This window comes from Maylandia zebra, linkage group LG14 (assembly GCF_041146795.1).
Source record: "Maylandia zebra isolate NMK-2024a linkage group LG14, Mzebra_GT3a, whole genome shotgun sequence".
Classification (NCBI taxonomy): domain Eukaryota; kingdom Metazoa; phylum Chordata; class Actinopteri; order Cichliformes; family Cichlidae; genus Maylandia; species Maylandia zebra.
In genome coordinates, this window is record NC_135180.1 from 40,239,022 (window position 1) to 40,266,881 (window position 27,860).

Below are 27,860 nucleotides of genomic sequence, written 5' to 3' on the forward strand. Positions count from 1 at the left end.
CGATGAGCTCTGTGCCGTTTGTGAATGAACAGGGAGTGATGCGCGCAATGCCCGAGGGGATACTGTCACAGTTAATTGGCTGACCCTGGGGATGGCAGTCAGACGTGGGAGGTAAAAAGAGCCCGCTCAGACAGTCCGGCCTCGGACACACAGCTTCCCGTCACTCAGACCACTGCAGGTAACACGCTTCCTCACAGCGGGATCGCCGAGCTCCGATTCACAGGTAATACTCCCGATTTTCCTCTGACAGCAGAGCTCCGAAGATTCAGGATCACGCTGATATATGTACAATGACATGTAGGTGCACTTTGGTGTGTGCTGGAGCAGGTCAAGGTGACGATGATGGTCTTGTTGCTGAAGTTAGACGGTGCTGCTGGTAGCAGATGTTACTCTCATGAGAAGAAGCAAGAGGCTTCCTGTGACTGACGGTGCAGCTGCCGTTACTGTCGGAGGGTCACTGAGGGTCCTGCAGATCAGGACGTGGTGACGTGTAAATAAAACAAATAGAAATCTGTGAAAACCCTTGGGCCGTAATTCAAACACACGTCCCGTAAAAAACAATCGTCTCGTATTCAGAGAAAATATTACGCGTTTCGTGTTGAGCTGAAAAGGAGCAGTTTTTCCCGAACTTCAGCTACAAAGGAAAAGACACGAAGCTGGATTTATGGATAAAAAGTGTTTGTTTTGTTTCAAAATAGCTGAGAACTATTCGCTGACAGCTGCCAACATCTGCGAACAAATATCATTCTGTAAAGTTTATATAGTGTGTAACTGTTCGTGTAGAGTGTTATTAAATTTATTGCTAATGCATCATATGGCACACTGACTGCTGAGGGAATTTTAGATGCACTCGTCATCAGAAAGGTTGCCGACCCCTGGTGTAAAGTAATAAACAGAGTCCATTTCTCAAAATCCCGTTTGTCTAAAATTTTCCTTCAATTATAGATCAATGTGACCTCCCCCTGCAATCCATATGTTTTCTTCTGTTGAAGAAGAAGTTTCTATGTTTGAACACATTTTGGGTTTTCAGAGGCTTTTGGATCCGATCCGAGAAGACCCTCTGACTGCCATATTTGGAGTTCCAAAGACCCTCTTAATATAACTCCCCAGCAAACTGAGATCGTGGCTTTTTGTTCCCTTCTTGCTAGACGCTGTATTTTACGCCTCCATCTGCATTGCAATGGCTTAATACTGTCCGGACATTCTTGAGGGTGGAGACGATCTCACTCACAGTGAAAGGTAGTCCTGCTAAATTTATCCACAAGTGGACACTTTGTGGAATATCTCAGATCTTTTCCTTAGAACAATGTGATTTACCCACCTGCAACTAGATTGAAAAGAATTTGAAATTTACTCTTTTTTTAAGGTAGGCACAGGATTTAAGCCCCGCCCCATCTATTCTTTTATTTGTATTTATTTATTGTTTAATTTTATTTATTTTTACTTTATTTTATTTATTTATTTAATATTGTTTCTAATTTACTAACTTTTTTCTTCATTTTTTTCTCTCAATTTTCTGTTCTTGATGTTTAAAATTGTAAAATTTCTTAAAATTATTTTAATTTGTCTTTGTTTAACAAGAAAAAGTTAAAATGATTTGGAAATAAATATTTGAGAAAATATGTCATGTAAGATACATGTAACTCCGAAATGACAACACAGGCACGGCTTCTTCAGGACGGGCGCTTCGCTGCATTTATTGAACGCCGTGAAAACTACAAACATAAAACACAAAGGCTTTAAGCGCTTCAGTCTATCAAAAGTAACACTTGTGCTTTAACAACAAAAATTACCTCGTGGCCGCCTGCCACTTCGGAGGTCCTAGAAGAATAGCTTTACAGTCTTGTGCATTCTAAATTAAAACATAAAATAATTAGAACACCACACATTACAAATTTTCACAATATTACAATACAGTTATGGCAAATGACAAATACCTTGTACCGCTGGTAGACTAACCAGGCCTTTGCAGATAGCTCGCTGAACTCCTTAGCGTGATTATTAAACGTGGGCTCACAGCCTATACTATCACGCCCAAACCTCGCGATAATAGCGGTGTAACAAAAACTTGCTCTTTGTGACAAGATAAACACACCCTTACAATGTTGACCACAGAAACGTACAAGCAAGAACATTTTAACTGCTGGAACCATCTATTAAACTTCTTTATACATAAGCCATTTCTGTGACACTTACAATACATACAATACAATGTATATAAGATTGTATTGTTTGTTTCACAAGCAGCACAGAGGAACATCTGGTCTCAGTCCAGACATGGAGAGTTCAGAACGAGCAGATATTTCAGTGTCGAGCAGATGTGTCTGCTTTAGACTTTAAATACTTCCTGCTTAGTTTCTGTGAAAACAGTGAAGCGTGTAGATGGATTTGTCAGGAGAGGAACTGAAGCTGTGGTGTTTCCTGTAAACTGATGAACTGATGTGTGTTCAGATGGAGGCAGAGATTCAGCAGATCCTGGTCCAGGTGTCGGAGCTGCAGCACCAAAGGAAAGTTCACTTCCTGCTTCAAAAAATCCGATCTGCTCCCCAAATCTGAAGGCCTACACACACCGCCAAAGAAACACCACAAAATCCTGAATTTTCTGGTTCTGAACTGGCCGTGCAACTCGTACACACTGAGTACGGCATTTTTCTGTCCTCTAAGCGTCAGCAGCATCAGTGAGGACTTCCTGGTCTGGTCCAGGAGCTGAAGCTTTGCTCCGCATATCAGCACGTGGCACAGCCTGGAGCTGAATCTGGTCAAACACAATTATTTTACTGTGTCAGTATCAGTGTGTGTAGAGCTGTGAGAGACACATCGACATGTGACAATCAGAAACATGGAGCCTCTTTGTTGCTGCTGCATGAACAGATGAGTCCCAAAAACACTTAGAACACATAAAATATTTGTAGGATTTTATGTGTCAGGTGTGTGAAGGCTTTCAGAGAGACAACTGCACAGATATTTTCAGACTGAAGGATTTATCCTGTTGTGTTCTTCCTGCAGGCTGCAGTCACAGTCTGTGGTTGTAAGTATCAACATTCATTTACACTCAGTTTTATTCATATGGCACCAAATCACAACAGCAGCCTACGTCTATTGCAGCATAACTAAGGGAGGATTCAGGGTCACCTGGTCCAGCCCTAACTATATGCTTTAGCAAAAAGGAAAGTTTGAAGCCTAATCTTGAAAGTAGAGATAGTGTCTGTCTCCTGAATCCAAACTGGAAGCTGGTTCCACAGAAGAGGGGCCTGAAAACTGAAGGCTCTGCCTCCCATTCTACTTTTAAATACTCTAGGAACAACAAGTAGGCCTGCAGAGCGAGAGCGAAGTGCTCTAATAGGGTGATATGGTGCTACAAGGTCATTAAGATAAGATGGGGCCTGATTATTTAAGACCTTGTATGTGAGGGGCAGGATTTTGAATTCTGGATTTAACAGGAAGCCAAAACAGGAGAAATCTGCTCTCTCTTTCTAGTCCCTGTCAGGACTCTTGCTGCAGCATTTTGGATCAGCTGAAGGCTTTTCAGGGAGTTTTTAGGACTTCCTGATAATAATAAATGACAGTCGTCCAGCCTGGAAGTAATAAATGCATGAACTAGTTTTTCAGCGTCACTCTGAGACAGGATATTTCTAACTTTAGAGATGTTGCACAAATGGAAGAACGCAGTCTTACATATTTGTTTAATATGTGCGTTGAAGGACATGTCCTGGTCAAAAATGACTCCAAGGTTCCTCACAGTGTTACTGGAGGCCAAGGTAATGCCATCCAGAGTAAGAATCTGCTTAGATACCATATTTCTAAGATTTTCAGGGCCGAGTACAATAACCTCAGTTTGATCTGAATTAAGAAGCAGAAAGTTAGCGGCCATCCAGGTCTTTATGTCTTTAAGACATTCCTGCAGTTTAACTCATTGGTGTGTGTTATCTGGCTTCATGGACAGATAGAGCTGGGTGTCATCTGCATAGCAGTGTAAATGTATGCTATGTCTTCTAATGATGCTGCCTAAGGGAAGCATGTATAATGTAAACAGAATTGGTCCTAGCACTGAACCCTGTGGAACTCCATAATTAACCTCAGTGTGTGAAGAGGACTCTCCATTTACATGCACAAACTGGAGTCTATTAGATAGATATGATACAAACCACTGCAGTGCAGTACCTGTAATACCTACAGCATGTTCTAATCGCTCTAATAGGATATTATGGTCGACAGTATCGAACGCTGCACTGAGGTCTAGCAGGACAAGCACAGAGATGAGTCCACTGTCAGAGGCCATAAGATCATTTGTAACCTTCACTAAAGCTGTTTCTGTGCTGTGATGAGCTCTGAAACCTGACTGAAACTCTTCAAATAAACCTCTGCAGATGATCTGTTAGCTGTTTGACAACTACTCTTTCAAGGATGTTTGATATAAAGGAAGGTTGGAGATTGGCCTATAATTAGCTAAGACTGCTGGGTCTAGAGATGCTTTTTGAGTAAAGGTTTAACTACAGCCAGCTTGAAGGCCTGTGGTACATAGCCGATCATTAGAGATAGGTTGATCATATTTAAGATCGAAGCATTAATTAATGGCAGGACTTAGACACCTTCCATACATGAGTCTGCGCATATCCAAAAACATGACAGGAAAATAAGACGGCTGTCACGGTGAGCATACATATCCATGCACAGCATGCTGAGGTGTGCAGAGTTTTCAGCTAACAGCTCTTCAGCTGATGGTTCAAAAGTCTGGGTTCGACTCAGACTGCCACTGTTTCCAAAAGAAAGCATATTTCTGTTTCTGTAACTAGAAATGAATTTGAAATGTTGACAGTAACTCAGAGACCCTCTCTCAGCATCCATCACGCCTGATAGAGCGATAGATAGATCAGCTCTGCCCTCTGTTGGTGGTGCCGCTGCACTGCACTCAGGTCAGTTTTCAGCTGACTGTGTAACACTCAGTCAGGCTGCAGCTTCAGACAGGATGAAGGAGCAGCTCGTCATCCTCGCCGTGGCTCCGCTGTAGTGTTAGTAAGGGCCGTCCCTCAGCTGTAGTCAGTGTCTAGAGGGTTAGGGTTAGGGTTAGGGTCTAGAGATGCTTTTTGAGTAAAGGTTTAACTACAGCCAGCTTGAAGGCCTGTGGTACATAGCTGATCATTAGAGATAGGTTGATCATATTTAAGATCGAAGAATTAATTAATGGCAGGACTTCTTTGAGCAGTTTTGTAGGAATGGGGTCTAAAAGACACGTTGATGGTTTGGAGGAAGTAATTATTGAAGTTAACTCAGAAAGATCAATTGGAGAAAAAGAGTCTAACTTAACATCAATGGTACTAAGAGTAGCTGATAATATTACATCTGTGGGATGATTACTGGTAATTTTTTCTCTAATGATAAAAATTTTATTTGTGAAGAAGTTCATGAAGTCATTACTAGTTAACGTTAAAGGGATGGTTGGCTCAAAAGAGCTCTGACTGTTTGTCAGCCTGGCTACAGAGCTGAAGAGAAACCTGGGGTTGTTCTTATTTTCTTCAATCAGTGATGAATAGTAAGATGTTCTGGCTTTGTGGAGGGCTTTCTTATAAAGCAGCAAACTATTTCTCCAGGCTAAATGATGATCCTCTAAATTTGTGACACGCCATTTCCTCTCCAGATTACGAGTCATCTGCTTTAGGCTACGTGTTTGAGAATTATACCACGGAGTCAGGTACTTCTGATTAGAGACCTTAGTTTTCACAGGAGCTACAGTATCCAGAGTCGTACGTAGTGAGGAGGTGAAATTATTAACAAGATGATCGACCTCTGTTGGGTTCAGATAGCTGCTCTGCTCTATGTTGGTACAGGGCATTGGAGATGATAACAGTGGGTGGATTATATTCTTAAACTTAGTTACAGTGCTTTCAGAAAGACATCTACTTTGATAAAGTCTACTCACCACCGCTGTGTAATCAATTATTGTAAATGTAAATGTTATCAGGAAATGATCAGACAGGAGAGGGTTTTCAGGAAACACTGTTAAATGTTCAGTTTCTATGCCATATGTTAAAACAAGATCTAGAGTGTGATTAAAGTGGTGGGTGGGTTCTTTTACAGTTTGAGAGAAGCCAATTGAGTCTAATAACAGATTAAATGCCATGTTGAGGCTGTCATTTTTAGCATCTACATGGATGTTAAAATCACCCACAATAATTATTTTATCTGAGCTCAGAACTAAATTAGATATAAAGTCTGAGAAATCAGACAGAAACTCTGTGTAAGGCCCAGGTGGACGATGATAACAAGTAAGACTGGTTTCAGAGTTTCACAGCTGGGGTGGACGAGGCTAAGCATCAGGCTTTCAAATGAATTAAAAGTCTGTCTTGGTCTTTCATTAATTAATAGGCTGGTGTGAAAGATTGCTGCCACACCTCCCCCTCGGCCTGTGCTTCGAGGTTTCTGGTAGTTAGAATGACTCGGGGGTGTTGATTCATTTAAACTAACATAATCATCCTGCTGCAACCAGGTTTCTATAAGGCAGAGTAAATCAATTTGTTGATCAACTATTAAGTCATGTACTAACAGAGACTTGGAGGAGAGAGACCTAATATTTAATAATCCACATTTCACTGTTTTACTCTTTGGTTCAGATGTGGATACTGTATTGTTCTTTCTTTGTAATTGTTTATGTTTAAGTTGTTTGTTGCTGGTTTTTAGTTTGTTTTTTGTCTGTTTGGGAGCTGACACAGTCTCTATGGAGATGGGTTTTTGGGGGGGGTAGCAGGAGGAGAGAAGCTGCAGAGAGGCGTGTAAGACTCCGACACAGCATCCCGAAGCCAACCCAGACCTTCTCCTCGGTCGCCATCTTGTCCCGATGCGAGGCTTGCCTCACTAGCCGCGGCGTCCTTCTCCATTTCACAGTCAAGAATGTTTCGTAGCCCGTATCCTCCCTTTTTAGATTTATCCCCACTCATTCTTGCGTCGAAAAATGGCAGTGTAGCCCCAATACAGCTCTCGAGTCCGGGGAAACACACGGTTGGTGCCAGAGGTCACTCTCTATGCGGCCATGCGGTGCTACGAGCCACCGGAAGTCCCCATCTGTTCGTATGTTGTATACTCATTGTTTGTTAAATAAAGTTTATATAAAAAAACAAAAAAACCCCCCATCAAACAGCAGTCGCTTTCTAAAACATCGGATTCAGCACCACATACGAAAGTGACCCAGGTCGGATTTGAAAATATCGGATTTGTGCCGTTCACACTGTCACACCATGATCGGATATGGGTCGCATAGAAATTCGATGCGCTTTCGCCTGCAGTGTGAACGTAGCCTAAGAGGACCCAGGTTACACAGTAACCGTGCGATCTCTAGCTGGTCGCATAAACCTATGACATGTGGGAAATACGCCAGATAGAGAGATGGCGCTACAGGCTGGAGAGCTCTCACTCGCCACAGCGAGGGCCGACTGACAGAGGAGCCTCAAGAGTCAACTTGAGGACGATACACTCGTGCACAGCTGGCGCCGCAGGCTGGAACACACACGCTCGCTGGCTGACGTATCAGACACAGCGTGGTGCGGCTGGCGCATAAACCAGCAAAGTTCGGGCAAGACGCCAGGGGGAAACAGCATGCAGTTGCATGAGCAGCAGTAATAGCAGTGGCTCAAGCTGCAGAGGCGAGGAGCCGCCCCACTCGAGCAATGACAGGAGCCCCGCTGGTCATGTGAACCACGCACGTGAGCTGTGGGGCGTGGCCTGGCACGCCGGAGTGTCTTAAAGAAGTATCCACGCGCCACGACCAAGGGAGATCGTACCCCGTACATATGGAATATGTAACGGTGTGGAGAGATAGTCTTGATGTGCTAGAGAACTCCAGGGTTGAAGTTTTCGTGTTTCAATCAGCCGCGTTCGAGCTTCTCGGGTGTCGGTCCGTCCTACACACAGGCAGCTCTGATCACTGCTGGCTGAAGCTTTTAGACCTGAACAGAGTTGAGAGGTCGGAAAGTCGGCTCTGAAACACAGACTCAGGAACCTCGAGCTCACTTTAGTCACCAGAACTTTTGCCTGAGAATGTTGTAACCTTGGATAACTCCGACATTGCTCCATGCTCCCGTATCCAGCTGCTCGGTTTACTGTAACGCTGTTTCATCTTCAGACATGTGACCACAGACCTGTGGCCACGGTGCTGAAGGCCCTTCTATCCTTTGTGTTGGCCCCAGTGTGTTGATGCGTGCTGTATAAATACAACAGTAATGTGCAAAAGTCTTGAGTCAGATGTTCTTGTAGTTTTTAAAGTGCCCTTGAGCAACAGCTCTCCAGCAAAGAAGCCGTTTTAAACTGTCTTTAGGCTCTTTGTCAGCAGCAGCCTGTCATGCCAAAGGTAAAATCAGAGGAAGCTGATCATGTTCACTGAAGCCTCGGACGGCTTTCAGGAAGCCGTGGGCCTCCTCAGAGCCGGACCTCACTGAAGCAGTGTGACAGGGAACAGAAACCTCCAAGCCCGGAGATCACACCAAACAAACACAAGTTTCCATGGATGTTTAAACATGAGTCAGATTTATTTCTGTTACATTTCAAAGGAACAGAAGACTTTCAGCTAAACGAAGATCAAACAATTTAAGATGAGGACACGAGACTGAAACATCATCAAAGACAAACACCAGTTTGGTTCAAAGGTTAAACGTTGGGCAGACGTGACGCTACTACAGAGCCGCCTTCAGCTTCACCCAGAAACACGGAGACAAGAACAGGAAGTCGTCAGGGTCTGATGACAGAGACGAGTCCAGAGGACAGCAGGGAATAACGTGGGATGCAAACAGGCTGGAGTCTGGATTCATTTTACCTCCAGACGCTCTGTTTGTGCTCGGCTGTGTTCGCTGATTCGTCAGTGACCACGGTGACCTCGCCAACACCTCTGGTCCGAATCATCAGTGGTTACTGAAGACGTGAGGTTCGTAACGGGACTTTTAACATCTGGTTTCCTATAATGGTAAAAACAGTCGGGAGTGCTGTGACGACCGCAGACCAGTGTTTGTGGTGATGTTCAGTAGAAGGGGGAGGTGCCGTTCCAGGCGATCACAGCTCCGTCCCACTTGGTCCTGATGGTCATCTCCAGTGAGGGAAACCGTTTCTCTGGATCTCCTCCATCTCTGGACGACGCCTCCCAGTGGTGGGAGTGAGTATCTGTACAGGAAACAGGAAACAGATGGTGGATGAAGCACGAGAGGGATCCCGGTCAGACCTGCAGACGTGCGACCGCAACGCTCACCGACTGTCAGCCTGGCCGTCGCTGTCTGCGAGCTCTGCCCACAGTAGTAGTACAGCTGGAACAGATGCTCCGCCCTCCAGTCTGACAGCAGCGAGCGTGTGGCGCTGAACAGGACCGAGCAGCTGCTGTTGATGCTGCAAACCCACACCGGGAACCTGGGAGTCTTCAGCATGCTGCCCACCTGCAGACGGAGGGAGACAGGCAGGGGGCGCTCTTCTGACTGTAAGAACTCAGCTGTTTAACTTAAAGAGCCTCGTGGAGAAAGTCTCTGATGTAGGTGGAGGTGGTTGGTCAGTGCCTAATGGCACCTGTTGGCTAATATTAGTTTTTGGTTTTGTTTGAAGGTGGAGAGGGTGGAGTGCTTGGATATCAGCTAACAGGGAGTGTTTAGCAAGCTGCATCCATAAAATGATGAAATCCTAGTATCGCTCTCACCCAAATTAACGGTACACCCGCATCAACGAGGCCACGCCCCTAACAGAATGATCCAGGTGGATGAGTGATAACACATTATCCACAGGTCCTCAGTCATGGTTATCGTGGAAAGAAAAGCATCTGGACTACTTGGAGGCGTTTCATCTGAGAAGCTTCTCCAGCTCTGAGGCAGAGGATCAATAGGGGATCCACGACCCTCTTAGGGACACTCCCCATAGGGCCACCATCTGCTCTCAGAACTGAAGAAGCTTCTCGGATAAAACATCTTCAAGAAGCTTAAAGAAATCCAGACGCTTTTCTTTCCATGCTCCTTAGATCCACCCTATTAGAGCACTTCGCTCTCGCTCTGCAGGCCTACTTGTTGTTCCTAGAGTATTTAAAAGTAGAATGGGAGGCAGAGCCTTCAGTTTTCAGGCCCCTCTTCTGTGGAACCAGCTTCCAGTTTGGATTCAGGAGACAGACACTATCTCTACTTTCAAGATTAGGCTTCAAACTTTCCTTTTTGCTAAAGCATATAGTTAGTGCTGGACCAGGTGACCCTGAATCCTCCCTTAGTTATGCTGCAATAGACGTAGGCTGCCGGGGGATTCCCATGATGCATTGAGTTTTTCCCTTTCCAGTCACCTTTCTCACTCACTATGTGTTAACAGACCTCTCTGCATTGAATCATATCTGTTATTAACCTCTGTCTCTCTTCCACAGCATGTCTTTATCCTGTCTTCCTTCTCTCACCCCAACCGGTCGCAGCAAATTGCCCCGCCCCTCCCTGAGCCTGGTTCTGCTGGAGGTTTCTTCCTGTTAAAAGGGAGTTTTTCCTTCCCACTGTCGCCAAAGTGCTGCTCATAGGGGGTCATATGATTGTTGGGTTTTTCTCTGTATCTATGAAGCGCCTTGAGGCGACTTTTGTTGTGATTTGGCGCTATATAAATAAAATTGAATTGAATCCACAGAGCCCAAACGGTGTGTATCAGGCTGTAATATAATGGGTAAACCAGTAAAGGACACAGTTTTACTGGTTTCTGCTGTAGTGAAACGACCTCACAGCACCACGAGCTGCTTCCCAGCCTCAGCTCACAGCTGCCGGCCGTCAGCTGTTTAAAATGAGAAACTGAAGGACTGAAGACTGATGAGAGCAGCATAGACGGATGTAACACACACCTGAGGCACACCTGAAAGGTTACTGTGAGTATCCTGATTACATCAGCTGTGCTCTGCTGCTTCCTCATGTCACCGAAAGACCTGTAATCAACACATAGCTGTGAGTGTGTGTGTGCCAGCGGTGCTCGGTTACAGGTCTCTACCTGCGGCAGCACACCGCGCTCCATCTCCTCTCGACTCCAGCGCAGATATCCTACATCGCTGCGGGACAGGACGCCCTGCAGGGGGCGCTGCAGAGGCAGGCCGTCCTGCCCGAAGTGCCGCATCCCGTTGAAGAGGTGCGGGCTGGCTCTGCCGGTCAGTAGCAGGTTCAGCAGAGCCTGCATACACAAGCAGAGACCTGGAGGCTCCTCCCACTTTGCACTCTACAGGTGCGCACGCTCGCAGACGCTCTCAGGCTAACAGAGACGCTCTGATCGTTGAGCGGTCAGCACAAGAGCTGAGGCTGACGGAGGCGACATCAGCAGGAAACACAAACGAGCATCCATGTCTGATGATGTCACTGTCAGCTGTTTAGCCCCCCCAGCAGATTTTTACTTCCCATGGTGCTCTCTGATTGAGACATTTTTAGCTGAACACAGAGCGACGAGGAAGCTGCTGAGTGAATGACATGAGTGGGCGGAGCACGCATGTAAAACGACACACCTGTGACAGGTGCGGGCCTGGTATCTGATAGTGCACAGGTACAAACGCCTTACACAAAGATTTCTAAATGAAGTCTGGCAACATGAGTCAGGTGAGCTCTTACCTGCCGACAGGCAGAGCTGCCCGGGCTGAGGTGCAGCAGGTATGACGTAGGAGAGTCTAGGTCCTGCCTCAGCCTGTGAGGAAGAGGACGCACATGGTCAACGGCTCAGTTAACCAGCGGGCTGTAACAGACTGTTTCCTGTCGGGGGCGCTAACATCGCAGAGCTTCGCTGTGTGGTTACCTCTCGATGGTACGGGAGCAGATGAGGCTGTAGAGGAAAAGGATGACGCCATGACTGCCCTCCTCCTGAAACTACAAGACAACAGGTCATACCCCATGCACAGGGCAAACGAATTTTATTTGATTAACTTATTGATATTATTGGCCAAATTTCATATACATAAGTCGAAATTTTCTAACGCAAAACCATCCTTTCGGTGCTTTTTAAATGAAACCAAACAATATGTTAAAACCATACAACATTCTCAAAATCAAAAAGCTGTCAAAACCATAAACCTATGTTCCCTGTTCAATATCATGTGATTCTATAATAGACTGTGTCTATTTTGCTTTTTTATACGAACCCCCTGACATTGTGTTTGCTATTTTGTATTTGTATATCTGTATTTTGTGCTTTGTCAATAAAAAAAAAACAAAAAACAAAAAAAAAAAAACAAGACAACAGGTCACGTCGCACGGCGGGCTCCAAACCACCCGAAACCTTTCCGACAGCGGGCCGACGGAGCTCCACGTCCGATCGCAGGCCGTATTTTTGTGTAGTCGTGTCACGTGCGTAAAGATCAGTGCTCGTTTTTCTCACCTGAATCCGCATTAATGCAACAAGCTGAAGAGTTAGCGCTAAGGTAAAGTGACCTGATTCTGGCGTCCTGATTGGATGCTGTACTCACGCACTGGATGTGGTCGAGGATGAAGTTGGTGATGGCGTCCTTCTCGCTGAACGTGAAGAGCTGCAGCTGAAAGACATGAAAGAACAGACGTGACGAGATGCTGGGGACGGAGCAGCGGTCGCAGCGCTGTGAGGAAGGGCGGTACCCTCTCTGTGAAGGTGTCCAGTTTGTTGTCCAGGTGAGATGTGATGCAATAGTCTTCGGTTACCAAGGTGACAGTCGCGCTCGCCTCCTGGCCGGCCAACCAGAGGCTGTCGCTCAGGGCAGCCGCCAATGCTCTGTCCTGCTCCCGCCGTCCTACCTCTGTCAGACTGGAGGGTGGACAAAATAATAGAAACACATTAGAGTTGTGGGGAGCCGAGGACACCAAAGGTCAAAGGTGACGCAGGATGCTGGGTGCTAAACTGACGCGACTTCAGAGAACCGCTGGGCACAGAGAAAGACCAGTTACCGTCCCACTGTTCCCATTTTCTGTCATGTTCATTTTTCATCATGTGACATCTCACCTTTACCATTTCCACGCCAGAGAGGCCTCACCTGTGCAGCGTCTGTCCGTCTGAGGTGCTCTGTTGGGTGAACAGCAGGTGCTTAATGATGCGAGCCTGGACGACCATCTGAATGGCCCGAGCCCCACCCTGAAACACACACCTGACCTTAAAAGATGTAATATTCTGGGCGGGGCTTGATGCTGATGGGTTAAAACTGCCAGCCTATCAGGAGTGAGATGACGCTCTTAGTCGTGTCCGGGAAATTCTGGGCTTTTAATGTTTGCTTTGAACTCTTTTTGTTTACACTATAAAAACCAAGTTAACATTTATTCTGTATTTTCTCTGATCTACAGGGTCAAATGTAAACACCCACTCAGTCTGCTATTAAGTGGTGCTGAAGCTTCTGCAGCACAGAGGTTGGTTAGAGGACGTTTGTTCAAAAGCAACACGGTGAGCGCATTCTGTAGTCTACCTGCCCTTTCACACGGGACGCGGCACGCACCGCGCTCTGAAGCCCGTTCATTTCTATTGCTCGTGCTGCACAACAACGTTTTAACGCTGCGCTGAGCCAGGAGTGCTCACACAATCAGCGGGTGAATTTTGACCGCCGCGCGCTGTGACGTACCTTCACGCAGCCAATAAAAACGAAGCCTACAGCTGCGCTACGTTCAACCACGCGAAGGAAAACGTTGTGTGGAGCTTGGTAAACTTTTAGGCCCAAGTGTCCGTGCGTTCCTTTCAGCGGCTCTGGGCACCTTGGGAGGAAAGCAGTGTTGTGGAAACGACACACGTAGTTACCTTCTTCTTTATGAACGAGTGATACATTTTTTTAATAAATTTGAGAGGGTCTTAACAATTGAATCAGCTGTGTGACAGTGAAAGTAAGAACGTTCAACATTATTTATCAGGTACATCACTGAACTGGAGGATAAATAACACTCCTGTATTATATAGAATATTATAATGTAAAATTTATCAAAAAATTAAGAAAGGTTAAAAAGCTAAAGGTTTAGTTTGAGTTTCTGCTTTTCTTTTCCTGATATTCATATAACATTTGTAAGGAAATATTAACTTTAATTCCTCCGTTCCCTTTCTCTCTCTTTCCTGATTTACTTCTTCAGACTTCATCTGGATGCAGGTCTGGAGTTGGTGTGTGAGAGAGTTCAGCATCCTGACAGCCTGATGGATGAAGCTGTCTCTCCGTCTCAAACAGCTCTAACTACATGCTTTAGCAAAGAGGAAACTTTGAAGCCTGATCTTAAAAGCAGAGTTGGTTTCTCACCCCATCAGCCTTCAGAGCGTATGCGAACTCGGAGTTTGGTTCCCTGAAGTGGAAGACTGCTTTCCTCCACTCGTAGTCGAAGACACGAAAGTTTCCACCCAGAAGAATCCTCCTCAGGCTCTGACATCAACACAGAGACAGGTCATCGGTCAGTCGTTTGTCCTGAATGCAGCCTGACGGGGAACAACAGGTCAAAGCAGCTCTGAACACTCCCTGCTCTGTTCAGACCTTCTGTTTGCTACAGGCAGCCAATGATAATAAAACTAGTGTAAAGGAGGAGGAACTAAAACTGTTTGTTTCAAGCAGAAGTCTGACTGCATAAAGATAACATCATAGAGCTGGAGTTTCAGCACCTGCACACCTCCATCCTGGTATCCTCATAAACCCCGCCTCCCTTTAGCCAAGTGGAGGAGTCGCATAACACGGCTGATCTGTGGTCAGGTGAGCTCATCGTGTTTACAGGAAAACAGGTCACCTGACACCGCTGGGTGTCAGGTGACCTGTTTCTGAATCCTTGTGTTTACCTCAATCAGTTGGGGGGTGACCGGCGTTCCCCCGAGCCCCGCAGAGATGGCCAGCCTCCGGGGGATAGAGCAGAGGGCTTGAAGGGTCCTCCGGGGTGGAGGGGCTTCCTCCTGCTCCTCCTCTTTCTCCACATCCAGCAGCCTCTGAGGAGAAAGCGAGACAAACAGCTGCCTTCGACCATTCAGTCACAATGAAAAAAACACTTCCCACAGCTTCAACGCTGAACAACGGAAACATCAGATTTACAGCAAACCTGCAGTCACGTTACTCAGGAAGGCGTTTACCTTTGTCTCCCCTCAGTGCACACACCAAAATAAATCAATATGAGCTCCTGGACAGCTGATGAACAGAGCGGAGCGTGAGGGTGACACTGATCAAACACAGTACGTGGTGGTAGTAAGTGCAGTAGTATTTTCTTAGAGGTGACTCACGTGAGGATTCCTGCTCACTTCCTGCCAGAGCAGCTCGATGTAGTCCAGCCTGCGGTCTGACATCACTGACTACAGCTGAGGGACGGCCCTTACTAACACTACAGCGGAGCCACGGCGAGGATGACGAGCTGCTCCTTCATCCTGTCTGAAGCTGCAGCCTGACTGAGTGTTACACAGTCAGCTGAAAACTGACCTGAGTGCAGTGCAGCGGCACCACCAACAGAGGGCAGAGCTGATCTATCTATCGCTCTATCAGGCGTGATGGATGCTGAGAGAGGGTCTCTGAGTTACTGTCAACATTTCAAATTCATTTCTAGTTACAGAAACAGAAATATGCTTTCTTTTGGAAACAGTGGCAGTCTGAGTCGAACCCAGACTTTTGAACCATCAGCTGAAGAGCTGTTAGCTGAAAACTCTGCACACCTCAGCATGCTGTGCATGGATATGTATGCTCACCGTGACAGCCGTCTTATTTTCCTGTCATGTTTTTGGATATGCGCAGACTCATGTATGGAAGGTGTCTAAGTCCTGCCATTAATTAATGCTTCGATCTTAAATATGATCAACCTATCTCTAATGATCGGCTATGTACCACAGGCCTTCAAGCTGGCTGTAGTTAAACCTTTACTCAAAAAGCATCTCTAGACCCAGCAGTCTTAGCTAATTATAGGCCAATCTCCAACCTTCCTTTATATCAAACATCCTTGAAAGAGTAGTTGTCAAACAGCTAACAGATCATCTGCAGAGGTTTATTTGAAGAGTTTCAGTCAGGTTTCAGAGCTCATCACAGCACAGAAACAGCTTTAGTGAAGGTTACAAATGATCTTCTTATGGCCTCTGACAGTGGACTCATCTCTGTGCTTGTCCTGCTAGACCTCAGTGCAGCGTTCGATACTGTCGACCATAATATCCTATTAGAGCGATTAGAACATGCTGTAGGTATTACAGGTACTGCACTGCAGTGGTTTGTATCATATCTATCTAATAGACTCCAGTTTGTGCATGTAAATGGAGAGTCCTCTTCACACACTGAGGTTAATTATGGAGTTCCACAGGGTTCAGTGCTAGGACCAATTCTGTTTACATTATACATGCTTCCCTTAGGCAGCATCATTAGAAGGCATAGCATACATTTTCACTGCTATGCAGATGACACCCAGCTCTATCTGTCCATGAAGCCAGATAACACACACCAATGAGTTAAACTGCAGGAATGTCTTAAAGGCATAAAGACCTGGATGGCCGCTAACTTTCTGCTTCTTAATTCAGATAAAACTGAGATTATTGTACTCGGCCCTGAAAAGCTTAGAAATATGGTATCTAAGCAGATTCTTACTCTGGATGGCATTACCTTGGCCTCCAGTAACGCTGTGAGGAACCTTGGAGTCATTTTTGACCAGGACATGTCCTTCAACGCACATATTAAACAAATATGTAAGACTGCTTTCTTCCATTTGTGCAACATCTCTAAAGTTAGAAATATCCTGTCTCAGAGTGACGCTGAAAAACTAGTTCATGCATTTATTACTTCCAGGCTGGACGACTGTAATTTATTATTATCAGGAAGTCCTAAAAACTCCCTGAAAAGCCTTCAGCAGATCCAAAATGCTGCAGCAAGAGTCCTGACAGGGACTAGAAAGAGAGAGCAGATTTCTCCTGTTTTGGCTTCCTGTTAAATCCAGGATTCAAAATCCTGCTCCTCACATACAAGGTCTTAAATAATCAGGCCCCATCTTATCTTAATGACCTTGTAGTACCATATCAGCCTATTAGAGCACTTCGCTCTCGCTCTGCAGGCCTACTTGTTGTTCCTAGAGTATTTAAAAGTAGAATGGGAGGCAGAGCCTTCAGTTTTCAGGCCCCTCTTCTGTGGAACCAGCTTCCAGTTTGGGTTCAGGAGACAGACACTATCTCTACTTTTAAGATTAGGCTTCAAACTTTCCTTTTTGCTAAAGCATATAGTTAGTGCTGGACCAGGTGACCCTGAATCCTCCCTTAGTTATGCTGGAATAGACGTAGGCTGCCGGGGGATTCCCATGATGCATTGAGTTTTTCCTTTCCAGTCACCTTTCTCACTCACTATGTATTAACAGACCTCTGCATTGAATCATATCTGTTATTAATCTCTGTCTCTCTTCCACAGCATGTCTTTTATCCTGTCTTCCTTCTCTCACCCCAACCGGTCGCAGCAAATTGCCCCGCCCCTCCCTGAGCCTGGTTCTGCCGGAGGTTTCTTCCTGTTAAAAGGGAGTTTTTCCTTCCCACTGTTGCCAAAGTGCTGCTCACAGGGGGTCATATGATTGTTGGGTTTTTCTCTGTATCTATGAAGTGCCTTGAGGCAACTTATGTTGTGATTTGGCACTATATAAATAAAATTGAATTGAATTGAATTGAATTATGAGTAGCGTACTGGTGGCCGAAATGGCTACATTGCGAACCGAATTGAAAAGTGACTTCAAAGCATTCGGTACGGAATTTCGGGAGGATATAAAGAAGCAAATGGCCGAACTCTCTAAGGAATTGAATCAAAGATTACACGAGATGGCGGATCAGGTGGAGGAAATGACTGGTCGGCTAAAGCACGTCGAGGACAACATGGCTGACTCGGAACGCTGGGACATTGGTGTTAGGGATACACTTGTGCAGCTGTTGGAAAATCAACGGGCGCTTCAGGAAAAGGTGTCCGATATGGAGGGCCGCGCTAGGCACAAAAACATCCGGATCTACGGCGTACCGGAAAACTCGGAGGGCTCGTCGGTGACTACCTTTGTCGAAAATCTGATCAAAGAACACCTAGGCGAAGATTTCGGCCCGGACCGTGCCCTCGGCATTGAGCGTGCACACCGCGCGTTGGGACCAAAACCACCCCCGAACGCCCCACCACGCTCAATAATAGTGCGCTTCCTCCGGTTCTCTGTTAAAGAAGAGATTCTCCGCACGGCGTGGAACAAAGGGGTACATATCCAAAACAAACGGGTGTATTTCGATCATGACTACTCCCTGGAAGTGCAGAAAAGGAGACGGGAATATATTCCAGTTAAGAAGGCTTTGAAGGACAGCGGGATCCGCTTCCAGACACCACTAAGTAAGATGCGAGTGTTTTATGCGTCAGGCAATGTCCTATATAATACCGTGACCCAAGCTGCCGAGGATTATGTTGTATTCCACATATCCACTTGATGGCTTATAATTTCTATAAAATGCTGTCACTAAATGTAAATGGCCTGAATAGCCCTATTAAAAGAAGCAAATTAATTGCCAAATTGAAAAAGGAGACAGTAGATTTGGCATATTGGCAAGAAACTCATCTAGATAATGCAGAACATGAGAAATTAAAAAAGATGGGTTTCAGACATACATTCTATTCATCGTATAGGGCCGGGAAAAAACGAGGAGTAGCTATCCTTATCTCAAATAAAATAAAATTTGAACATATATCTACTCTAAGTGATAAGGAAGGTCGGTTTGTTTTAGTAAAAGGTAGAATAGAGAATAAGGCGGTGACACTATTAAATGTCTATGCAACCCCCGGGAAGCAACGCAAGCTTCTTTAAGAAGATATTTGATTTGATCTCTAAGGAAACGGTGGGAACTCTTATTTGTGCAGGAGATTTTAATTTACTGTTAAATCCCAGATTAGACTCAAATAATAGGGACAGGAAAAGCACGTCTGGAGGGAAACGGGTTAAAGGAATGTTAACGGAATTAGGGCTTATTGACGTGTGGCGATCTATCCATGGGTCAGCGTCAGGATTCACTTTTTACTCTGCTCGACACTCAGTGTATTCGAGGATAGATTACTGTTTTATGTTTAATAGGGATTTAGACAGGATAAAAGATTGCAGAATAGGTCCAAGAGATGTCTCTGACCACAGTGGAATTTATATAACGTTACATTTGGACGGGACACGGAAGACAACTTTGTGGAGACTAAATACCGGTATGTTAAATGACCCCGCTTTTGTGAAACAAATGACAGCCGATCTTAACTTGTACCTGCAGGACAATAATGGAGAGACAAATCACAGTATTGTGTGGGATGCAGCCAAAGCTGTCCTCAGAGGTAAAATAATTGCGTGGTCGACCGTGATTAAAAAGAAAAAGTCACAAGAATTGTTACAACTGCAGGATAGATTAATGGCCTTGGAACAGTCAGGTCTAAAGGATAAAAATACTACAGTAACCCACCAGATCAGACAGATTAAGCAGGAGATAGATAAGATATTGAGCGAAGAAGTAGAGAAAAACATAAGATTCATGAAACAGAGGTATTATGAGGCGGGGCCTAAGGCGGCGAAGCAGTTGGCGTGGCGGATTAGAAAACAGCAAGCTGAAAATAATATTTATAAGATTAGAGACCCGGTCGGTAACAATGTTGTAACTGACCTGGATAAAATTCAAAAAGCGTTTGAAATGTATTACAAATCCTTATATAGTCAATCTACTCAGGGTGATGTAAATAAGATGACTGACTTTTTGAATTCCTTAGACCTGCCTACGATTGGTCGAGAAGCAAATAGTAAGTTAACGTCCTTAATATCTCGGGAAGAAATAATTAAAGCTATCTCCAGCCTTAAATCCAATAAATCACCAGGTACTGACGGGCTCCCTGCCGAATGGTACAAAACCATGAGGGAAAGCCTTCTTCCCCTGTTGGAAACTAGTTTTAACTATATTTTGAAAGGAGGTCTGGTACCTCCCTCTTGGAAGGAGGCCTTCATATCTGTTTTGCCAAAGGGGGGACAGGATAGACTAAACTGCAAATCTTATAGGCCGATAAGTGTCCTGAACTCAGACTATAAACTATACACAACTATTTTGGTGCGAAGAATGGATGCTGTAATGCCTTCTTTGATTGATGAAGACCAAACGGGTTTCTTGAAAAATAGACAAACCCACGATAATATTAGACGAGCTTTACACATCATCGAACACATTAATAATAAGAAAACAAGCTCAGTTATTCTTAGCTTAGATGCTGAAAAAGCATATGATTCAGTGAATTGGGACTTCCTCTTCCTAGTGATGAAAAGATTTGGTTTCTGTAGCGAGTTTATAAGATGTTTCCAAGCTCTTTATTCTCTCCCTACTGCCAGAATAAAAATTAACGGTAGCCTCTCCGATACTATTTTTTTAGAACGAGGATGTAGACAGGGGTTTCCAGCAAGCCCCTACCTCTTCAACTTGTTTATCAAACCTCTAGCCCAGGCTATACGTCAGGAAGCATCGTTGAAAGGGATTGTAATAGGAGGGGACGAGTACAAGGTGTGTTTATATGCAGATGTTGTCTTGGTGACAATCATGGATCCCAGCTCAGGTATACCAGTATTAATGGGGATGTTGGAAACATATGGCCTGTATTCAGGGTATGTCCTTAATGTCAAAAAAACTCAAGTTCTGTCATTTAATTTTTCTCCGGACCTGACACTACTGGCAAAATTCAAGTTTAATTGGGAGGCAACTGCTATCAAATATTTGGGAGTGTTTCTGCCTAGAGATCTGACACAACTGTACGATATTAATTACAGTCGTATTAATAGAGAAATATATAGCGATCTCAACATTTCGGCCTTGCTCCCTCTCGACCTTGGCAACAGGATACAGATAATTAAAATGAATATTCTCCCCAAACTACTCTTTTTCTTGCTTTACCTATTCAAATTCCAGAGAAGCAATTCAGGGAATGGAATAAGCAGATTTCGAGATTCATTTGGCTTAACAAAAGACCACGGGTGAAGTTCTCTACTTTGCAGTTGCCGAAAGACAAAGGGGGCTTGGCTCTACCTTCATTAAGGAATTACTACTTATCTGCTCAGCTGAGGTCCTTGGTGTGTTGGTGTAATCCATCTTTTTGTGCGAGGTGGAAGACGATTGAGATGTCTCTCTCAGACACGCCAATCCAGTCTAGACTTGGTCACGCGGCTTCTGATTTGGACGATACCTTGACGCCCAGCCACTGGGTCACTTTTACATTAAAAATATGGAGGGGAGTGGTCAAGGAGGCGCAACTCCAGGAAGAGATAAAACTTCTGAGGTGGCCAGCGTATGACCCTGATTTTTTACCTGCTTCCCACGATAGTAGATTTAAACAATGGGTGTTGCATGGAATCACTGCTGGGTGTTTGGTTATTGTAAAATCTAAAATTATGGCTTTTGATACCCTATGCAAGACTTACGATCTCGGGAAACAAGACTTTTTTCAATACTTGCAACTCCGTGACTATATTGGCAAAAGACTGAAGAGCTGTGTCCGTGGAGACTTCTCGATTGTTGATATTTTCATTGATGCTTATGACTCTGGGAGTAACAGAGCCTTGATAAGTAAATTGTATAAATGTATGACTAAGCTCAAAGGGCACTCAACGATTTACATAAAGCAGAAATGGGAAAAAGAAATGGACATTGTGATTACAGAAGATGGGTGGGCACAGATCTGGGAGACACAGTTTACCACGACTAACTCCAACATGTGGCGGGACTTCTGCTGGAAGAACATTATACGCTATTTCATAACGCCTAAACAGAAGTCTAAATTCAGTGCTACACCTGCGTTTTGCTGGAGGAATTGTGGGGAAGACGTGGCTGATTACGGTCATGTATTCTGGTCCTGCCCACTCATACGACCCTTCTGGACGGAAGTTATAAAGATAATTACAGAGGTGTTGGGATTCCACGTGTCTTGTACATTTACCTCATTGTATCTGGGATGTTTTACAGACGATTTAGTTGCAGATGATGTTTACCTTCTGAAAGTTCTCTTGGCTTCTGCGAAGAAGGCCATAACAAAACGCTGGCTCTGTAGAGATCCTCCCACTGTAACACTTTTTACCTCTATAGTGGAAGACGTCAAATTGATGGAATGTATGACTTTCACTCTGCGACTGCAGGGAGATTTGGGAAGGAGACGGTGGAGAAAATGGCTGGACTTTACAGCTTGTGGCAGCACCCTTTGATGCATAGAATTAGTAATGCAGACTTGTTGACGTATGTATGTGTGGATGTGCAGATGTATGTACAGGTGTATGTTATCTTCCCATGACCTCATACTGTTTCTGTTTTTTCTTTTTCTATTTTATCTTGTTGCATAAAAATGTTCCTAAACAAATAAAAAGTGTCAAAACAAAAACAAAAACATACGAACAGATGAAGTATACAAAACAACAGAACATGAACACACAAAGCCAGGGGTAAAAGAAAAAGGTAACAATTATAAGAATACACGCAAAAATCCACATACACAAGTTGTTTTGAGAGCCTTTTTGTTGGTGGAGTCTGATATTGATTGTATGTACATTTCCACATCCTTAAAATAATGACAGAAATATGGTGTTTTGTTAGTAAACCTGCTGTTTGATGGTCATGTCGCATTAAATCCGTCTTTTACGTCACTGACACAAGACAGACGCCAATTATCAGCGGTGGAGCAGACATGGTGAACGCTTCCTGGACATCCATGGTAGATGTCAGTGAAACTGTTGGGAAGACAACGTGAACATTTTATTTGTACTGTACTGTATAATACACTTACACATACACTTATTCTTCTTTTTTATACTAAGTTAATATACTGTGTTGTGTTGTTTGTTACGTTGTGATGTGTCATATCGTGTCGTGTTGTGTTATATGTAGTGCCGACGTAGGACAGTTTTTCCAATTTCATTGTACTACTGTACTATGTATGACTGTGCAATGACAATAAAGAGTTATCTTATCTTATCTTAATCTGCAGATTCTGACAGAAATCTGCAGCTATCCTTTGAAGCACCGCTCCTCTAAAACAGCAACAAGGATCATTATTAGGTTATTTACATTATTATGTAAATAACAAAATAACTTAAAGCAAAAATTGGGAAATGTAAAGTCCGAAGTCTTTATATTAAGGCCATCAGTCAAACATTGTTTGCTATGGGTCTAAACAGAGCGCGTTGTGTGTGACGTCTTCTTTTGCGCATGCGGGCCGCTTTGAGGGTTCACACTAGAGCGCGTTTGCTGTCACGTTTTATTTGTAGTGTGAACGAGCAGACAAAAAAAATCAGATTTGATCAAAAAATCAGAATTGAGCATCAAGACCTGCAGAGTGAACGTAGCCTATCTCTCCACCATCAGGCTGCTGGGAGACGCGTTCTATCACCGGCGTGACGTCTGCACAACTGTTTCATACGTGAGCTGTGGGGCGTGGCCAGGCGTGCCGAAGCATCTTAAAGAAGTATCCACGCACCACGACCAAGGTACCCCGTACATATGGAATATGTAACAGTGTGGAGAGATAGTCTCTCACTAAGAGAACCAAGGTTACACAGTAACCGTGCAGTACGAGCCAATCAGGAGCCTAACCTGGTAACCACCTGAGTCAGAACATCATCGACAGTGAGATCAATAAAAATTATTGATCCTCAGGTCATTGATGACTTCAGGGAGAGCTGCTGCGATTGGTTCTTATCATAAAGACTGTGACATCAAAGGTAGTTGTAAATTATTTCTAATACTCTGAAGAAGAAGAGAAGATTAAAAACATCTATAATTATTGATCATCACTGGATCCAGGTGATTGTTTGACATTCAGCTGCTGATAACAGAATGATGCGTGAAACAGAGACATACAGATGTGATCACTTTGGTGTGGGTGGGGTCAAGTGCACAGAGACTGATCAATACCTTCTCCTAGGGCTGCTCGATTATGGCAAAAATGATAATCACGATTATTTTCACTGACATTGAGATCTCGATTATTTGACGATATTTATTTAATAATAACAATGTGTTGAATAATGACTTTAAAAAATAATATAAAATAGTGCAAATACTGATAACAGTGCAAATGTTTGCAATATAAGAAATCAATGAAAAATGTAAACATCTGTGTTTAGTCAACTTTGCAGTGTTGCTCTGTGGTGCAGCTACTGTAGCAAAGTTTACACACTGTGTCTACTTGATCCACGTCTGACTGAACCCATAATGTTTCCACACCACTGAAGCTTTTTACCTCTTCAACCAACAGCAGTCACTCTCCTCTCCAAATAACTTCTGCTTAGCTTTCCGAGCTTCCCTCAGGTCCTCTTAATTGTTGTGACGCGTGTTCGAAATGCAGAGAGGTGCGCTCGATTTGCCACACGGAGCAGCGTGAGAGTAAAGCACGAGGGAGGGGCTAATAATCGGCTCAGTCATTTTTAATGATCGTTGAAAGCCCAGATTGTAATCGTGATTAAAATTCAATTAATTGAGGAGCCCTACCTTCTCCCAGAGCTTTTTATTATTATAAACTTTGCAGTAAATTTGGGTGTGTTTGATTTTCTCTCGGCTCTGATCCTTGTTGGCGTCGTTACCTTTTATCACGTCTGTTCATGCACAGATATCCTCGTGTTGGTGTTGTTCCCACATCATCATAATAAATGTTGTTCCAGGTTCAACATTGCAACTGACCAATCACATTGTTGTGACGTCATACTTTTGTGACTTCGGAAAAAACGCTGAAAAAAATAAATAAAAAAATCTACTGAACTTGCGAGAAACCGCCGCTGTCGCCGATCCAGCAGCTGTAATTCTTTGCATTTCAGGATACTGTTCTTTAATAAACCGTAAGCATTACACATGCTGTCCTTGCAACACTGGAATGTCATAAATGAATCAATTGCTTGGCTTGCAAAAGTATGACATCACAACAATGTGATTGGTCAGTTGCAATGTTGAACCTGGGACAACATTTATTATGATGATGTGGGAACAACACGAGGATATCAGATCATCCTCTGTTCAGTGCCTCGTGTGGCTCGTGTTCACAGCAGGTCTGCCGGTCAGGGCAGAAATCACAGATCAATGCCACATCACTTTTATTTCAACACAATGACTCACTGAGAAAATACAATCTTTGAAAAAAGGAGAGCTGTCCTTTGTTTCCTCGCACTGACACTAATGAAAAGAAATAAAGAAGTGGGCGGGGTTTGTCGGGGCCCTTTCACCTCCAGCACGCTGCTTTAAGACAAAGTTGTCGAACGGCTCGGAGGTCAGAGCTGGACTCGGCTGCACGGCAGGCTTCATCAGAGAAACCGCGTGGATGAGTCTGAGCTGCAGAGAGCTGTCTCTGTGACGCTCGCCACGCAGAAACAAAGAGCAGACCGATCACGCTCTACTGTCCTTTAGAGGCCGCGGCCCTGCTCCGTCCTGTCAGTCACATGACCTCCTGCAGTTGTTCTTCAGCCTCAAACTTACAGAAACAGGTTTTAGATGCAGGATGCGGACCTGCCTTAACATGGGCCGGCGGGCGCCGTCTGTCCTGTCCCCCGGGTTTAAATCATCCCGCTCCACTGAAGCGACGTGTAGCAGACCCTGGCGTCTGGCCCCGGCGAACACAGAAGGACCGTCTTCTTCACGTTGGATCCCAGACGAGCCACGGCGAGGACATCCAGCAAACACACGGACTCATCCAGAGACACACAGACGGCGATAAAGTGAGCGTGGAACCGCAGAGGGTCACCTGACGAGACATGACCGCACAGAGTCAGCAGCAGCCTGACATCACTGACGTCAGCAGTGATGTCAGGCTGTCAGCCTCAGGAATCATTCTGGTCAGGTGTTGAGCTCCTCACTCACCTGGATACACCAGGAAGTCTCCTCCAAACTTTCCTGCTGAGGTCAGGTAGAAGCCCCGCCCCCGTAGGTCTCTGAACACCTGGTACCTGGCGTCACAGCGGGGCTCAGCCCCAGTTGGCCCGTAGGCCTGCAGGAAGGCTCGAGCTTCAGGACAGTAACTTAGCCCCGCCCTCGCCGTGCTCAGCTGGACTGCCATTGCTGACTGCGGGAAGGTGAAGTTCTGGTCCAGAGCCTGCAGGCGGCGCCGCAGGGCTTCATCTGCACTTGTAGCGCCAGACTCTGCACCTGAGAGGACGGGCACCGTGAGCGCAGCCGCCAGGTACAGAATGCAGAAACCTTATCACGGCAACACTCACCTGTCATAGCTCGGAGCAGCGCCAACTTCCTGTCCTCCAGTGCGAGGACGCTCTGCTCCTCAAAGCTCCTCTTCTCCTCCTCCTCGTGCTTCTGACGGAGCTCCGCCCCCCCCCAATCCTGCTGAGAACAACAACAACACATCAAACACACAGGACGCTCGGCCTTGCAGTTCCTATGACAACCAGCAGTGAGTCCGTGCCACAGAGTCCCGTGTTAAAATAAACATGTCTGCAGCCTGGCACGCTAACTGTACGTACAGGGTGACAGTGACCTCGGAACAGCCAACATGGCGGCCAGCTTAATGAGGTGCCACGATGAGCGCCAGCACCTCTAACGACCCGCTCTGACCTGGCAGCGGTCCGGCAGGGCTGCAGCGGCGCGGCGCTCCCTCAGCAGCCCCTCCTCCTCCGGCAGCAGCAGCAGCGGTCGACCCAGGCGCCCGTTCTGTCGGGGCGTTCGGGGCAGCGACCCCAGGAGTGCCCCCACCAGGCCTTGAGCCCTAACAGCCCTCAGGTCCTGCATCCTCCACACCAACGGGGCGGAGTCACACAAACTCACTCCCACAGCTGGGGCGGCGTACTCTTCCTCAGAGCCCAGACGCCGCTCCCCGCAGGACAGCGCCTCCATCAGGACGACCTGTGGAGACAGAGGACTCAGTCAGCTGACGTGTGAGAGTCACACACACAGCCTCTGCAGGAGGATCAAATGATGGCGAGCTGCTAGAAAAACTTTATTCCACAAAAGAACAAAGTCCAAGTGCAGCAGCTACCTCAGTCGCACACAGATTACATGAAATACATACAGCACACAACGTTTCACAACTTGTTGTCCTGATGTGGTCCGGATAAAACGCCGTTCCAAAACCACTGGGATCACTTTTTATAGTCTGACATAAACGTGTGCAGTGTGAGCACGCCAGAACAAAGGAACAGACTCGTGTGTGGCATCACAGTTTGACTGTTTTAAGGAAACCTATGGTAGGACACACCTGTGGACACGTTTAAAGGACACGTCCTTCTTCCAGGTAATACCAGAGACGAGGCGATTCCAACAGAAGACTTCCTCCTGGAACAGAGCTCTGACCTCTTCATCACAGTTTCAACAACATCAGAATTACAGACAAAGAAACAAAAGCTCCAGTTTATGAAGATGACATCACACATGCTTGTAGGAAGCTGAGTAATAATAAATGTGTTGTTTAGAGAGGAGGAAGACAGCAGCGTTCTCATAAGAGTTCATCATTGAAGAGTTCTTTATAAAAATCTTCAGCCTTATCTTTGCTTTTTCACTGCAGAAGATTTCTTTGATTTTTGAGCTGAAGAGTCAAGGATCCATTCCCAGCTCTACAGCTCACCTGGAGATGCCCGCTGCCTCTCAGAGACCGAGCTCAATGAGCACCGGCTGAAACTGAAGTTTAATGAGCCTCGTCTTTGTTGGTCTTTAGTGAGAACGATACCGAACAATCAAATCTCACCTTTATTGACGTGAAGACAGAGACCTGCTGCTCCGTAGGAGACGTGAAGTGTTTTAATAGCTAAATGAAATTTGGCTCCAAACTTGTATCGTCTGCTGACTGACACTCTCCGAGCCGACAAACAGCTGAGGAACCAGCCGACTGAGCATGCGCACTTACGGTCCGATCCGAGGCTCACTCCGACTCTCCGGTCCGTCAGCCGACCCAATCCCCGAGCTCACGAGGGAGCGCCTGGTCGCGACCTGCCGTAAACTGCTGCGGCTGTAGCTGTTGTCAGTGGGCGGACCGGAAACACGAGCGC

At 45.4% G+C, this 27,860-nt stretch overlaps 2 protein-coding genes across 5 annotated transcripts; both read right to left on the minus strand.

Moving 5' to 3' along the window:
- Positions 1-8,468: 8,468 nt before the first annotated feature.
- Positions 8,469-15,991, minus strand: mindy4b (MINDY family member 4B). Its single transcript, XM_004572566.3, has 11 exons — positions 15,142-15,991; positions 14,710-14,853; positions 14,186-14,305; positions 12,953-13,050; positions 12,561-12,726; positions 12,416-12,481; positions 11,749-11,819; positions 11,568-11,640; positions 10,963-11,139; positions 9,227-9,407; positions 8,469-9,141 (listed from the first exon to the last, which is right to left on the minus strand). The coding sequence occupies exons 1-11, from the start codon at positions 15,202-15,204 to the stop codon at positions 9,002-9,004; spliced, it is 1,299 nt and encodes a 432-aa protein (XP_004572623.3). The 5' UTR covers positions 15,205-15,991; the 3' UTR covers positions 8,469-9,001.
- Positions 15,992-24,951: 8,960 nt separating this feature from the next.
- Positions 24,952-27,849, minus strand: tsen34 (TSEN34 tRNA splicing endonuclease subunit). 4 transcript variants are annotated; one of them, XM_024804819.2, is made up of 6 exons: positions 27,719-27,849; positions 27,074-27,150; positions 26,434-26,721; positions 26,085-26,205; positions 25,729-26,013; positions 24,952-25,612 (listed from the first exon to the last, which is right to left on the minus strand). In XM_024804819.2, the coding sequence occupies exons 3-6, from the start codon at positions 26,710-26,712 to the stop codon at positions 25,425-25,427; spliced, it is 873 nt and encodes a 290-aa protein (XP_024660587.1). In that variant the 5' UTR covers positions 26,713-26,721; positions 27,074-27,150; positions 27,719-27,849; the 3' UTR covers positions 24,952-25,424. The 4 variants fall into 4 exon arrangements, with proteins under 4 accessions (XP_024660587.1, XP_024660590.1, XP_024660586.1 ...); XM_024804822.2 differs by lacking the exon at positions 27,719-27,849 and adding an exon at positions 27,560-27,698 and having other exon boundaries at positions 26,085-26,202; XM_024804818.2 differs by lacking the exon at positions 27,719-27,849 and adding an exon at positions 27,560-27,698.
- Positions 27,850-27,860: the final 11 nt, after the last annotated feature.